Raw genomic sequence first — 14,783 nt, 5'->3', positions numbered from 1 at the left:
CTTCTATGCACTTCTCACATGTCTGAAGAGAAGTTATGTAGTCGAAGTTGAGTGTGGTTGGTCCCCTGTATGTCTTTTTCCATGTCATTTTTTCCTAACCTCACTCCTCCTACCGCTTTTGTGGTGTTGCGTAGGGTTTCATGTCTTCCATAAGAGCTAGTTAGTAGTCTGTCTCTGAGAGCCCAACCATAGCAATAGAGCTGTACACCGGTTACTAGCTAGTCATTTTTTATGGTCATTGTATTCCTCTATGCTGTGTAGTCTATTTAGCCGATATGGATCATGCTGAATTCGTTCCATTGCCAGTTGTTCAATAAAGAATGACCTGCACAGGATAGGTACTGGCGCTCAGGGCATTGCAGTGGTTTGAGTTATAACGCACAGAGAAAAAGGTGTAAGGCACTAACATAAAGATTTAGCTGGTCTACCTTGGATTGATTAGTTGAGTATTCTAGTGAATGCCCATCAACAGTAGGGAGGTATGTTTTGTTCTGTTCGTTCCAAACTAATTGTCAATCATGCATAATTTTGCCCTGGGACTTTTGTCTCTTGACAGAGGTCTAAGGAATCTATCATTAAAATGGACAAAGGCAGGTTTTTAATGCTCTTCCAAAGGCAGCATAGATGCTCATAGACCTGAGAGCAAAGGAATAACATTCCAGATTAGTGGGAGTAACATGGAATGGTTTGGAGTGCTATACTCTTCTTTTTGTATAGTGAAACGGTCATGGGTGTTAGACGGTGCTTAATTTGTAAAATAATAAGTGCCAGGGAGCAAACATTTTTTCAGACTTTACTGCAGGTGCTGAAGATGGTCTGATGTGTGGTCTTGAATCCACTCATCCTTGTTTAATCCATCACCAGACATACTCTGATCCTCTATGTTCTTTTGTATCTCTTCTTCCTTCGTCATTTTTTTTTCTTCTCCTCGTTCTTTACCTTTCTTATGTTTTTCTCCATCTTGTTTAGGGTAGAAATCTGATGCGGAAAAATAAGTGCAGATGCCACAAAATTAGTTACAGTGGACACCACCTGCAAACACTGGCTCAAATTAAGCACTGAATACTGCTACATTGTTTTGAGAAGGAAAATTGAGCCAGCTTGGTGGAAAACTCTGTTTGGCATTACCAGAGCTTTACCTTTTATGAATTGTTAGCCAGGAGCTGATGGGATTTTTAGATAACATGGAAATATGCCATATTCACAACACTCCAGACAAAAGCTGAGTAGCAACATGACTTAACAAGATTTTATAAAGTAGTTGGGCAGACCGGGCGGGGATCTGGTTGTAACAGACTGAGATAAAGTCACAAGTTCAGGATGACAAATGTAGCCCAGGTTAGCTACAGGACAACATCATCCTGCTGGTGTTTTTACCTTCTGACTTTTATGTGAGGACTGAATGGCATGGCTGTGCCTTGCTCAGTGTTGCATCTTGCGAAGCTTTCATTGAGGAGCTGCACAACACTGCATTGAATCTTGACTTCCTTCAGGTTTCAGATAGCAGGGCAATCCTTTTTCTGGATCTTCAAGGTCCAGGAGTGCCCAGAGTTCAGGTTTTGGGCCTGCCACTATTAAGCCCAGTGCCAGCTTGTGGGTGGGGGGCACCCCTTTGTGTTATCCCAAAACTGGTTCTGGTCAGTTCCTCCCTTTCCTCTAGGGTTGACTTTAACCTGGATAGTGAAACAAAGGGAGGGCAATGGCTAGTGTCATGTTCTTCTTTGTGGGCCTGGGCAGGCCCCTTTGAAGTGTAATCTCCTCCCCAGCTATCCTGTCAGTAAGACCCACACCTCCTTTCACACAATTTCTTTGTCTGTTGTCTGGGAGCAAGACACCCGAGGAGATCCATTAGCAGTCAGGTGATTCCGGACAATGGCAGAAAGGCACATTTGGCTTAGACAGGAAAATGGCAACTTTCTAAAAGTGGCATTCTAAAATAGTACTTTAAAATCCGACTTTACCATTCAGATGCATTTTAAATTCCTATTACAATGAGTACTTGAAACTTTTTCTTGTTATTCCCAAACTGTTTTTATGCATTATAATGAATTTTAATGTAACTCAGTGCTTTCCTACGGGAGAGCCAGCCATGCTGCTGTGAAAAATGACAAAGCGTTTTCACTGCCAGTATATGTAACGTTTAAGAACACCTGTCCTAGGTTTTTAAATACAAATACCACGCCCTTGCCCTATAGGCAGTCTTTGGGGTTCCTACCTTGGGGTGGCTTCTAAGTATTAAAAAGAACATTTTCAGTTTGAAAATGTTTCTTTTGCCAGGTCGAAATGGCAATTTAAAACTTCACACACAGGCTGTAAGGGCGGGCCTGTAGACATGTTTTACAGGGCCACTGCAGTGGGTGGCACAATGAGCGCTGCAGCCCGCAAGTAGAATTTAATTTGTAGACCTTTGGGTACCCGTAGTACCATGCACTAGGGCCTTATAAGTAAATAAAATGTGGCGATTGCTGTCACACAGCAGCCCTCTCCCAGCTTGGACCAGACTTTAACTCACTATCGGTCTAATCCTCCTATATGAGGCTCATTCAGTATACATTTCTTGAATCCCTATAAAACACTTTTGTTCATTATCTTTCCTCCATCCTGTACATTTCTCATATTCACTACCCCTACTCCTGTTCTGTACAAGGTTCTTACTCTGTATCCCACCTTGTCTACTAGATAACATTCGGTATCCTTGCTCTTTTCCTTTGCAAGGCAATCCCTATCCATGTCCTGTATTAGGCTGACTCAATATACTTTTCCTAGTCTTGAACAAGGTTGTCATTCTATATCCCTCTTCTTGTTGTCCTATTCAAGGATCATTCAAAGTTCCTTTCCCCTGCCTGGCCAACGCTCCAACTCATTATACCTTTTCACTCAATATCCCCTCCCCACCCTCAGCAAGACTATTCAATCATTATGTCTGTTTTGTTCCTATACAAGGCTGTCGCCCTCTACCCTTGGTGTTATGTCCCATTGAAGGCTACTCAATATCCATCGTCTTGTCCCATACAGTATACTTACTTGTCCTATACAGAACAAGCCCAGAAGTCAAGAGATGCTTCTTTTGTATGTTCTCTTCCCTCTTCTTAGGTTACCTTGGTGCTCTGGCTTCTGCCCTCTTCACTGCCTTTGCTGTCCAGAAGAAGCCCCAGGTGCAGTGGGGTGCTGGGCTCATGGCAGCCCTTCCACTGGCACAGGACTACATTCGGGCTGTTGGAGTCGACGTAGATGCCAACTTGTCTTCGTGGACATATTTCCCAGAAAAATGGGCCTGGTGAGCCGGGACTTGGTTTACATACTGTAATTGTGGTGGTGGTATTTCAGGTTTTTGCTGGGAGGTGTACAGTTGGGCATTTAAATCATCAGATGGCTGTTCTGAAGTGGTTAGGAGGCTGCTGTTAGGCCTCTCTGTGTCCTGAAGTGATTGTCAAAACTGCAGATCTATACTTTACCAATCTCTCTGTTTACAATTGCATCTCAACATTTTATTTAGATGACGCAAAATCTAGAACATCATTTCCTCCTGGTCAGAGGCTGGACTTTATTCAGGAAGTATTTTGTAAAGCTATCCCAGTGCATTTACAGAACACCTGTAGGCCATATGGTCAGAAGAACCTTTTCAAGGGGCTAGTTTTGCAGTATTGGACTGGTAAACAGACATACACAAACACATCCTTAACTAGGGGAGTACTTTGGCAGTGTCTGCAACCTAATTATTTTAGATTCGTTCACTGTCATTCCATCCTTTATCAACTGGAGGATGTTGCATTTGTGTTCTCGTCTTTTGCGATATGTGAGCCTTTCCTGAATAGATCGGTTCAGTCAGTTATTTTATTATCTTATTCTTCTGACTTTTGCCAGTTGCAGTGGTATCCCTTAGGTGTCTACCCTATCCACCATCCCTTTAACATTAATTAGGAGCCACTGTTCACTCACCTGCTCCTTTGCATTTGTTTCTATATGTATGCTGACAACATTCAAATTATCCACCTTAATGATATATTGTTGTCTGCTACATCCTCATACTTTGAGGATGGTCAAAAAGTGCATGCGTGTCCACTGGCACAGACTGAACACTGGAAAAAAACAATATAGGTTCCAGGGTTGACAGGTACTGCCCTTCCAAGGTAGGGACTTGCTCTGCCATGACCCAGTCTGTGTACAATTTTGTGGTTTGCTTCGATTATGATCTTACTCTGTCCTCTCTGATTTCTTCTGTTCTCTCAATCATCCTATTCCATCTTCGATGCTAAAGAAAGTGATGCCCTTTCTGATTGAGGACGTAAAAAGAATACCCATTGGGCCTTGCTTAGAGTATGTGAGCTTCTTCTAACTTGGACTTCCCAAATACCAACACTAATGGCTTCATTTGATACGAAACCAAGTTGCCATTTGATAACTGGCTTCCCTCGCTGTTGTCATGCTCATCCTCTTGCACCTGCACTCTACTGGCTTCCTATCCAACAGCTTATTTCTCTTTAAGGGTTGTACACAGTTCAGAGATCCTTGTAAGGCCACACTTCTTTAGGTTAAAAAAATAGGCCCTTCTTTCCTTTTCTTAGTTTAAGATCTTTCCCAGTCACCCTGTTGGCCATCCCTGCATTCACCAGAATTCACTAAGGTGCCATGCATTTGTTATCGTTTACCCACCCTCTGAAATCCACTTCCTCTAAGGCAGAGGCCTTCAAACCTTTGGAGCCGAGCCCCTCTGTCAAAACATTTTCAGTTTAAGGACTACTATCGACAACCATAAACGCCACCAATTCCAATAACAAATCATTTTTAAATCGGGGAAATAGATTAAACAGTGTTTATCAAACCAAAAATCATTGAGCATGGGGGCGTTGTCAGAGGTGTAGCTACAACAAAGAGCCTTATTTATAAGGCATAGGGCAGCGCTTCAAGTCTTCTTGCCGCGCTGCTCTATTTCGAAGTGAAAGCGCAGGAATGTACCTTATTTATATAATATAGTGCATTCCTGTCCTTTTCCACTGCATTGGCACACGAATTGCTGCCTAACGCCAACATAGGCAGAATTGTTTTTGTGCAGGAAGGGGCTTCTTCCTGCAAATAAAGAATCCTGAGAGGGATTTTCCTCTTTCTATGTGTGCTGCAGAATGCAGCACACATAGAAAGAGGAACACACATAGAAAGAGGAAAAACAAGGAGAAATTAAAATATTTCTCCTCGTTACACCTACTGTGGGGAGGCGTAAGGTTTTGGCGTTGCCCCAGGTTTACATGGTTTTATTAATCTTGTGCAGCGTCAACATCCATGGGAGTTGTGTGAGAACACCCACTGCAATGCCTATGGAATTCCTACTTGACATAGTGTAAGGCAAGGCAGCGACTTGCGCTGCTTTGTCTTACTCCATATCTATGAGGCCACGCAGTGTGACTTTACATCGCCTCATAGATATGACTGAGACGCTTGTGCCGCCAAAGCTTAAAAAAAAAGTGACGCTTCACCAGCTCACTTCTCTCAAAAATCAGCCCCAAAATATTTTGTTAGTTTTTTTAAGTTTTTCGTCATCAGGTAATAACATATAAAATAATATGTAGCTTAAATGAAGAATAAATGTACTCAATGGGAAATGCACTGTTGTACAGTATAAAACCTCTATTATTTAATGCACTGCAGAGGTCTCTGCGTAACCAGATAGACACAGAATTAAATTTGGTTAGGGTAGTGGAGAATAGTGACGTGTGTATTTTTACTGCTATGAAGTAACAGTCTGTGACAGAAAGCACAGTGAATGTGTAAGTTGTTATTTTATACTTGCATTACACACATTATAATAGAGACTGCTACAAACTGTGCAACTAGCTTAAAAAAAATGGAGCTTCCAAAATGTAGATTTGTGTAATATAAGACCACAACTAATTTTGTTTTTCTTTCGCATACCTGTCCCTTCAACATCTCCCCAGGGGTACTAGGCACGGTGTAAATAAAGTTATGGTTAAAAGCATGCACTTCACAGCCCAGGTGTTAACTCTTTACACCACCAGGCATAAAAAAAACACATCTTTGAAATCACAATGCTATGAGTGACTCAAGCAATGAAAGCCAGAACTGCTCGCAAGCACCCTTCACATTTGCAGATTAACTCCTAGCGCACATTTGCATGTCATTCAGGCAGGCAAGCACCCTGGCATGAACACTTACTTGAAGCATTGTTTTACCAGGCCTCTTCCATTTACAGCACGTGAGAGTCAGTTAACTTCAGCTAAAGCATTATAACGATTAGGATGAAGGGTCCTGGCCTTTGTCCAAAAGGAAAAGCACATATAGCATTCCAGGAAGAAGTTTGTCCTGGAAATGCACGACCCTCTTCCCAGGACTCCACGCCCCCTCTGGTGGTCGCGCCCCACAGATTGTAGACTGCTGCTCTAAGGTTATGTTCCATCACTTATTTACCAGTGTTTTGCTGAGCTATTAAAACTCATCTGTTTTGCAGTATTTGCTAGCTCCAATAGTCTTGTTCCGGTGTGATGCCTCACCTAGTTCTATAGAACTATTTCTGGCACAAGCTTTCTACAAAATGTAATTAACATGAAAGATTGTGTTTTTACTGGGACTGTAAATAGCCTTAGGATTCAAAAAGAGCTGTAATTTCTTAACCACACTGAAGTATGTGTTAGACAATGAACCCATGACTTTTGCAATACATATCATGCAAGCAATCAACACGTTATTAACATTGATTACAGGTTTGAGTACTGATGAATAGATACTTATGATATCCTAGTCCAGTCGTTCTTAACCTTTTCACTTCTGTGGATCCCCACTGAGTCATTATTGGAAGCCAGGGACCCCACTGTAAACAATTTCTACAATTTGAACCTCAACACGATATACAAAAATACAAAAGCATGTATTCATCAAACAAATACACAAATCATGAAATATTTTCTGTAATTCACAAACAAATATAGAAACAAATATGGAAAATTCAAAACTTTTATGGGAAGATTGGGGCTACCCTAAATTCGTTTTTAATTGTAGAGTCAAGCATAATGCTTCGTTTTTTTTGCTCTTAATGCATGCTCTTTTTGTTGGTACTTAAATGGAGGCAACCCATAGTCCATACTATATCGGGCCCGTTATACTAGTGCTGCTCCAATGACTCAAGCTAATGATAAAATTTAATTTTTAGTCTTTAGTTACAATTTACTTCACATTTACATAATGTTTTGCATTTTTCATTTTTAAATTGTGCCCCTTTATTTATATGCACTTTTTAAATGTACTAATATTATTTCATTTTCTAAAGAATCGCTGACCCCTTGAGTAGGCATTTTGGACCCTCAGGGGTCCCAGGACCACAGGTGAAGAACTGTCCTAGACTCTTATTTAGAATACAGCAGGGGTCTCCAACCTTTTCTGAAACAAGAGCTACTAATGTCCATTGGAAATCATCCAGAGCTACTAATATTATTCATGTTGTAATACTGACCACATCAGTTAAGATTCTATTAGTTGCCTCCATATACAGGTTTACTTACTACCAGTGATCACTAGAGTACATCAGACATGCATTGCCAGTTGTAAGGTAAAAAAGGCTTTATCAATTTAAAATGCTTCAACATGGGTATTACATAACAGTAATAGTTGCAAAGCCCCAAGGACTCAGTTTCTGATATTAGTAATACTTCTGTTCAGCACCACGTGATTTATCACTCAAATATCAGATTTAAATATGTTTTGAAAATGTAGCCATTTGACTTGAAACATCAGCTAATGAGTTCCGAAAATATCCATATTTTCGTCTCAAATATGGAATCTCAATTTTGGCATGCATATATTGATTCAATCAAGTAAAAGTGTCTAATTTAGTAAAGTGGGCTGCGTACAGGAGAGCTACTCATTGGTATGTGGAGAGCCACCAGTAGCGCACAAGCAGCTCTTTGGAGACGCCTGGAATAGAGTATCTTCTTATGGCTAGCACCATAGACTCCAACTCATTCCCGATTGGTTCATTGAGTTGCAGAACCCTTTTTTGTGAACGATTATGCAGATTCTGAAAAATGTTAGCAACTCCTACCCTCTATACTGTGTTGTTCCTGCTCAATCATTTCCTGTATGCCAATCCCCAATGCAAAGACTTATAATTGTGGTAACAACATATGTCCCTTTTTGATTTCCATTCTGGAGATCGTAGACAAAGGCTTGACTGTGCTACTGTATGATCATTCAGCAGCGTTCCAAACCCTCTCAACTTCCTGCATCCAAGTGGCTTGGAGATCCTTGTGGCTCATGCTTCTCACCACAGATGTTCAATATGCATGTGCAGCCTTTGCACAAAGTGTTGTAAATATTGTTCCTTAATTTACAACCTTTATGTAGAATTCTAACAAATACTTTACGGATGTCTTGTGAGTTGTTTAAGCTGGTGAATTAGCAGATTCCTTCATTCCAAAACAGTGCTAAACTTTCCACATTCAAGTCTGTGGGGCCTTGTGCTTTCTTCTTGAAATCAGATTACTTTTTCTTGGCAGATGCAGTTACGGCTCCTTGTGCATGCAGGTTGGACTTCCCTTTCTACCTGATAAAAAAGCAAGTTGACTTCTTCAGCTTTATTTCTTTAGTCCTGTAATTCTTAATGTACTTCACTGATTGCCTGTCTTACGTTCTCAGCAGTAAAGAGGTGTGTGTAATTGACTGGGAGTGTTGTCTAAGTACATCATGCCACTCTGAAGGAGAAGTGCTGCAGTTGTGTTCGGTAAATGCCCTAAAAATATGTCCCTTTTATTTATTTATTTATTAAGTAGGTCAGTATTTCAGCTTGGTTTTGCATTTCCACTTGACATAATTTCTTGGCTACGACAGAACCATGATATCCTCTCTGTGACCATACAACTAATACATTCATTTAACCTAACATTCTATCTAAGGGCTACAACCTCAGATGGACAACTGTCCCTTCAGTGTTATTGGACTCAGCAAAAAAGTTTGCAAAACTCCAGGTGCTACTGAATTCTGCTGCTAAGACTGTTACAGATGGTCCCGGAAGGGTGCATATACCACCAACACTCATAAAATGGCATTGGCTCCTCGGCCCCCCTGACTATAGGTTAAACTTGATTCTCTTGTCTGCAACGGTTTGTATTGAAACACTCCAGCCAAACTCAAAAAAAGGTTTGAATTCTAATCCAATAAAAATGTCCTTTCACTGAACAAACAGGCCTCCCTACTGTTGACTAAACTTTTGTGTTTCGTGCTAGTTATTTTTGGAATTTCTCCTTTATTCTTTTGAGCCACGGAAGTCTTCTTTCCCTTAAAGAAACGTTCTGCAAGTATATTGTTCCGGTAGTTGTCGTCTTAGTTGACAAATGCTGGCACTTGGATGTTCCACCTGCATTTATGGCACTCTATGTGTTCTGATGATGAAGATTGAACAGTGACCATGGCAGGAATGAGATTAGACTAGCAGTGGTATTTTGGATCAGCATTAAACTTACCAGCTTGAATAAGGAGAATTCCACTGCAGTCCATATTATGTTTTGGCGCAATTGTAGGAGCTTATTGGCATTATGTTGCATTGCAGCTCCTCCCTTTAATTTAGAACATTTTTGCTTCCAGTTCAAATGCAATATGACAGTCTGTTCTGTTCTCTCATATATTTCACATTTCTCACAAAATAGATATACGGGGTTCTTCCATCTCTGCTGCAGAAGGTCTATTGTACAGTAGTTGTCGCTGTGTCCTTTAACGTATGTTACATCTTATTTCCTTCTGTCTCCCAGGTACCTCACAGAGCGTTGTCTTTCCGATGGTGTAGGCCCTGCCAAGTTCCCAGCTGCATATGGCCCATTGGAGCGAGATAGCGTTTACAAGACCTTCAGCTTGGATGGGTGGGCCGGCCGCAGTGGCCACGATGCACCCATGATTGCTTATGACGCTCTTCTTGGATCTGGGGAGTCATGGGAGGAGCTCTGCAGCCGTTCCATGTTTCACGGAGGTCAGCATACAGCCCGCCGAATGTCCTTTTACATTTCTTTAGCGGCCTAGTCCTACCTGTTTGTCCTGCAAGTACATTTCTTACTTTTTCCATTCTGGGATAGGTTAGTCCGGCAGTGATATGTTTAGGTTTTGCCTGCACAGTGCTTGCGCTGTGTTAGTGAAATTAATTGTATTTAATATAAATCTTAAAAGCGACTTACTTCCCGCCCTTGCTTTTTATTGGTTCCTGTGCTTTCACTTTTCCTCTGTTTCTGTTGGCTGTAGCATTCTATTTCCTGTTGTTCCCTGTGTGTTCCTCTTATTACTGTCCTGTGGCCCAAGTACTGTTTTCATTCGCTTTGGTGAAACTTCTTTTACGCATGTCAGCAAACCTGCGGTCACTACAAGTTCTACATCCTTGCATTGAAGCTACAGCGCTGCCCGAATGCCTTGGGCACAGCGTGCTGTTGGTTTCATTGGAGACCTTGTGATCCCTGTTTCACCTGCTTTGTGGGAAGTCAACGCTCCAATCGCAACTCATTCTCACCAGTCCCTCCTGGGGCCCAAACAGAGACCCACTCTTCCTCTCCTTTTTGATTGCAACAGGGGAGTGCCACATCAGAGGCCGGCTCTTGTTTACACAGCAGCAGCTAAGAAAGTGCTGTGGTTAATATAACTAGTAGGACTGAACGCTCTTGCTTGTTTTTTTTTGTGGTTTTACATATTGTGATCTCGACTTGAATGTATTAAAGACTTAGCATGTTCAACATGAGAACCAGTTACGTTGCACAAAGGGCACATTCATTTTTTTGTTTGTAGGCATGGGAAGAGTATGCGTTGTTTTTCCCTTTATCAACCTCATTTCTTCCTTTCTCACTGCATTTTGCACCCCTGCCATTCCCCTCACATCCCTCCCCTCTCCAAGCTTCCACTCCTATTTATAAGTCACTACCTTCTCCGGCCATCTCAGAGTGAAATCCAAGGGCAGTCTTACATCAGAAACCGGTTTCTGATTTTACAAGATGCCATTCCATCTGCTTGTTTGGGCCACACGGCACTCTGCTCCTCCATAAAGAAATTATCCTAATGGGCCTGCTACCAGTTAATTCAGCAGCAAATGTACATAATTTGGGTGTTTTAATCTGCCTAGAAGTTTCATGCTGTTGGTCAGATTCCATTGCTAATGCCACATTATAAGAGTGCCATATACGCTTTTAAATAAACAGCAGTTGTTTTCTCTTTAAGGCATGGTCTGCGTATTATTTTATCAAGTAAAGGGTTCTAGTGCGCATGAATTACGTCAAGCCCTTATTTATGCAAGTTATTGTTTTTGCCCCCCACCCTTCTAGGACCGTCAATCTTTTGATTCCTTCTTACTGTACTTGTCACTGGCATGATCTAAAACCTCTTGAGGAAAATACTGAAATTACCAAGGTGCACTGTATAGATTACTAGGCAAAATATAAACAACACTGAAATGGTACACAGTCTAAATATCGAGTTTATAATATCGACCTACCGAAATATCGAGTCTGAAATATCGAAAGTAAAGAATATCGAGGTCAAGAATATCGTTGGACAGAATATCGACCCTAAGGTAAGTAATATCGAATTTATTTATATCGATGTAAGTAATATCGAATTCAGTAATTTCGATATCAAATATATCGATGTTACTAATTTCAATGTTACTAATATCGATATTTGTATTACTATTATGTATTTTATTATGTATTTAATATGTATGTGTTATATGTTTTTTGTTAAGTATTTTACTTGTTTTAAATTACATGTGTGCTATTTTTATATATTAATAATGATATTTTAAAGTTAATTTAATGTTTTAGTACTGGAGCGGGTTGAGGGTTTATAGGCGAATAGGGTGGAAAGTAATTTAAATATAATAAATTAATTATTATTTTATAAGAATTACAAATAAATTTTAATTAATTTTTGCATTTAGGTTTTGTAGCGGGTAGTGGGTTTATAGGGGAATTGGGTGGGAAGTATTTTAATTGTAATTAAATAATTATTTATTTTAATTTATTGGTATTGATAAAAATTCATTTTGAATTAATAATTTATTGGCAATTAATTATTTTAATTGTAAATTTATTTTTTAAATCGGTAATTAATGTTTGTAATTGGTTATTAATTTTTGTATTTAATAATTAATTTTTTTAATTAGTAATTAATATTTGTGATTGGTAATTCATTTTTAATTAGTGATTAATGTACGTAATTGGTAAAAAAATTTAATTGGTAATTAAAGATTGTAATTGGTAATTGATTTTTTAATTTGTAATTATTGTTGTAATTGGTAATTATTTTTTTTAATTGGTAATTAATTTTTTAATTGATCATTAGTGTTTGTAATTGGTAATTAATGTTTTTAATTGGTAATTAATTTTTTTAATTGGTAAGTAATTTCTTTTAAATAGAAACTATTTTTTAATAATTGGTAATTCATGATTTGTAAAAAGTATTTTTTTGTATAAAAAATAATTGTATTATTTAAAGATTTTTAATTGCTAATCAAATTTTAATAATAAATATGTGTTTTGTTTTGAAAAATATTTCATTGTTCAATATTTATTATTTGGTAACTAATATTGATTAATTAATTTGTATTGGTATTTATTGTTTATTGTTAATAAATTATTCAATTGTAATTATGTTTTTAATAAATATTAATGGGTATTTGTAAACGATGTTGGTTTCAAATTTGAATTATTAATTATTTTAAATACAAACATTATTTATAAGTAAGTTATATTTAATTTCTATGCTTTCCAACACTTTCCATACTGTTGCACTCTCTGGAGTGGGAATAGTAATTTTTACCCCTACGCTATTCAATGTTTTCCCTACTGTTTTACTCTCTGGAGTGGGAATAGTAATTTTTACCCACCCGCTATCCAACGCTTTCTCTACTGTTACACTCACTGGAGTGGGAATAGTAATTTTTACCCCTACGCTATCCAATGCTTTCCCTACTGTTGCACTCACTGGAGTGGGAATAGTAATTTTTACCCCTACACCATCCTTCGCTTTCCCTACTGTTTCACACTCTGGAGTTGTAATAGTAATTTTTACCCACCCGCTATCCAACGCGTTCCCTACTGTTGCACTCTCTGGAGTGGGAATAGTAATTTGTATCTTCCCGCTATCCAACGCTTTCCTTACTGTTGCACTCTCTGGAGTGGGAATAGTAATTTTTACCTTCCCGCTATCCAACGCTTTCCCTACTGTTGCACTCTTTGGAGTGAGAATAGTAATGTTTACCCCTACGCTATCCAACGCTTTCCCTACTGTTTCACACTCTGGAGTTGGAATAGTAATTTTTACCCACCCGCTATCCAACACTTTCCCTACTGTTGCACTCACTGGAGTGGGAATAGTAATTTTTACCCACCCGCTATCCAACGCGTTCCCTACTGTTGCACTCTCTGGAGTGGGAATAGTAATTTGTATCTTCCCGCTATCCAACGCTTTCCTTACTGTTGCACTCTCTGGAGTGGGAATAGTAATTTTTACCTTCCCGCTATCCAACGCTTTCCCTACTGTTGCACTCTTTGGAGTGAGAATAGTAATGTTTACCCCTACGCTATCCAACGCTTTCCCTACTGTTTCACTCTCTGGAGTTGGAATAGTAATTTTTACCCCCCCTTATCCAACGCTTTCCCTACTGTTGCATTTTTTGGAGTAGGAATTGAATTTTACTTTCTACGCTATCCAATATTTTAATTACTGTAGTTTTTTGGGGACTTTAAATAGTAGTTTTATTTATTTTTTATTTAATGTTTTGTGTATTATTTTAGATAATGTAGTATTTTATTAATTTAGAATATTTTGTAGGTATATTTAATTTTTTTAATTTATTAAATAATTATATACTTTTTATTTATGTTATTATTTTATGTGTGTAGATGTATTTGTAATTTATAGTATTTATAAATAAAAAATAAAAAAAAAAATTTAATTATTAATGAAAATGGACAAATTGGAGGAAGAAATAACGGCCAAAAACAACGGAAATTTCTACGCAACTACAAGGATTACCAGTCGGGCGCACTTTCAAGTTTCAGAAAAAATATGACCATCTCTTTGATAAAAAAACGGGGATGGCAATGGTAAACTCCAAAACAGGAGGAGTAATGAATGAGATTGTTGAAAACGATGTATCAGATGGGAATATATCAGATGCTTCCAACTCAGGCTTGAATCAAGAACCATCTAATGATCCTAAAAAGAAGCCTAATTTTTTATTACAATTCCAGATGATAAGCCAAAACAGGACAGAAATGTTTCAGGAGGAGGGCACTCAGAGAGGCCGTGGTCGGGGAAACAGAGGAGGAACAAACGCAACCAACAGGCCAAAAAGAGGAGGAACAAGCGCCGCAAAAACGTCTGTGGGAATGGCGACAAGGAGCAAAAATCAAAAACAAATATGACTATAGTCTATTTATCACAGCGCACTCTTTCAAAGGAGGAAATAGAGACACTAGCTCTTGGTCTCTCATTTTGTCCATCCCTGAACATGAACCTTGCACAAACAAGGATTGACCTGTTCTTATTCTCTAGGAAACTGAAATTAAAGAAATGGTACTGTACGAAACCCAGAGGCTCAGGAACTGTGAGTAATAGAACCACCCTAAGTAATCTTGATGTATGCGATGGAGAAATGTTACATGCTTTACATGCAGGGCTTGAGAATATGGATTCCTCACCAGATTGGGAGACCTGGGGTATTGACTTGGGAGATAATCCAAGTTCCAGTTTTAAGCCTAAATCAGTATTTCTCCCGACCATACAGTGTGAAGCAATTGATGTATTTG

General features: G+C 39.0%; 1 protein-coding gene across 1 annotated transcript in view; it reads left to right on the top strand.

Annotated features, from left to right (window-relative positions):
* LOC144753316 (ADP-ribosylhydrolase ARH1-like) overlaps positions 1-14,783 on the top strand; it is a 94,662-nt gene that overhangs the window by 70,473 nt on the left and 9,406 nt on the right. Inside the window, exons 6-7 of the mRNA XM_078641054.1 lie at positions 3,094-3,277; positions 9,750-9,964. Of these exons, the coding sequence (XP_078497180.1) occupies positions 3,094-3,277; positions 9,750-9,964 (399 nt within the window). The remainder of the gene's footprint in view (positions 1-3,093; positions 3,278-9,749; positions 9,965-14,783) is intronic.

This window comes from Lissotriton helveticus, chromosome 5_1 (assembly GCF_964261635.1).
Source record: "Lissotriton helveticus chromosome 5_1, aLisHel1.1, whole genome shotgun sequence".
In the NCBI taxonomy this organism is placed as follows: Eukaryota; Metazoa; Chordata; class Amphibia; order Caudata; family Salamandridae; genus Lissotriton; species Lissotriton helveticus.
This window is presented reverse-complemented; position numbering and strand designations above follow the sequence as displayed.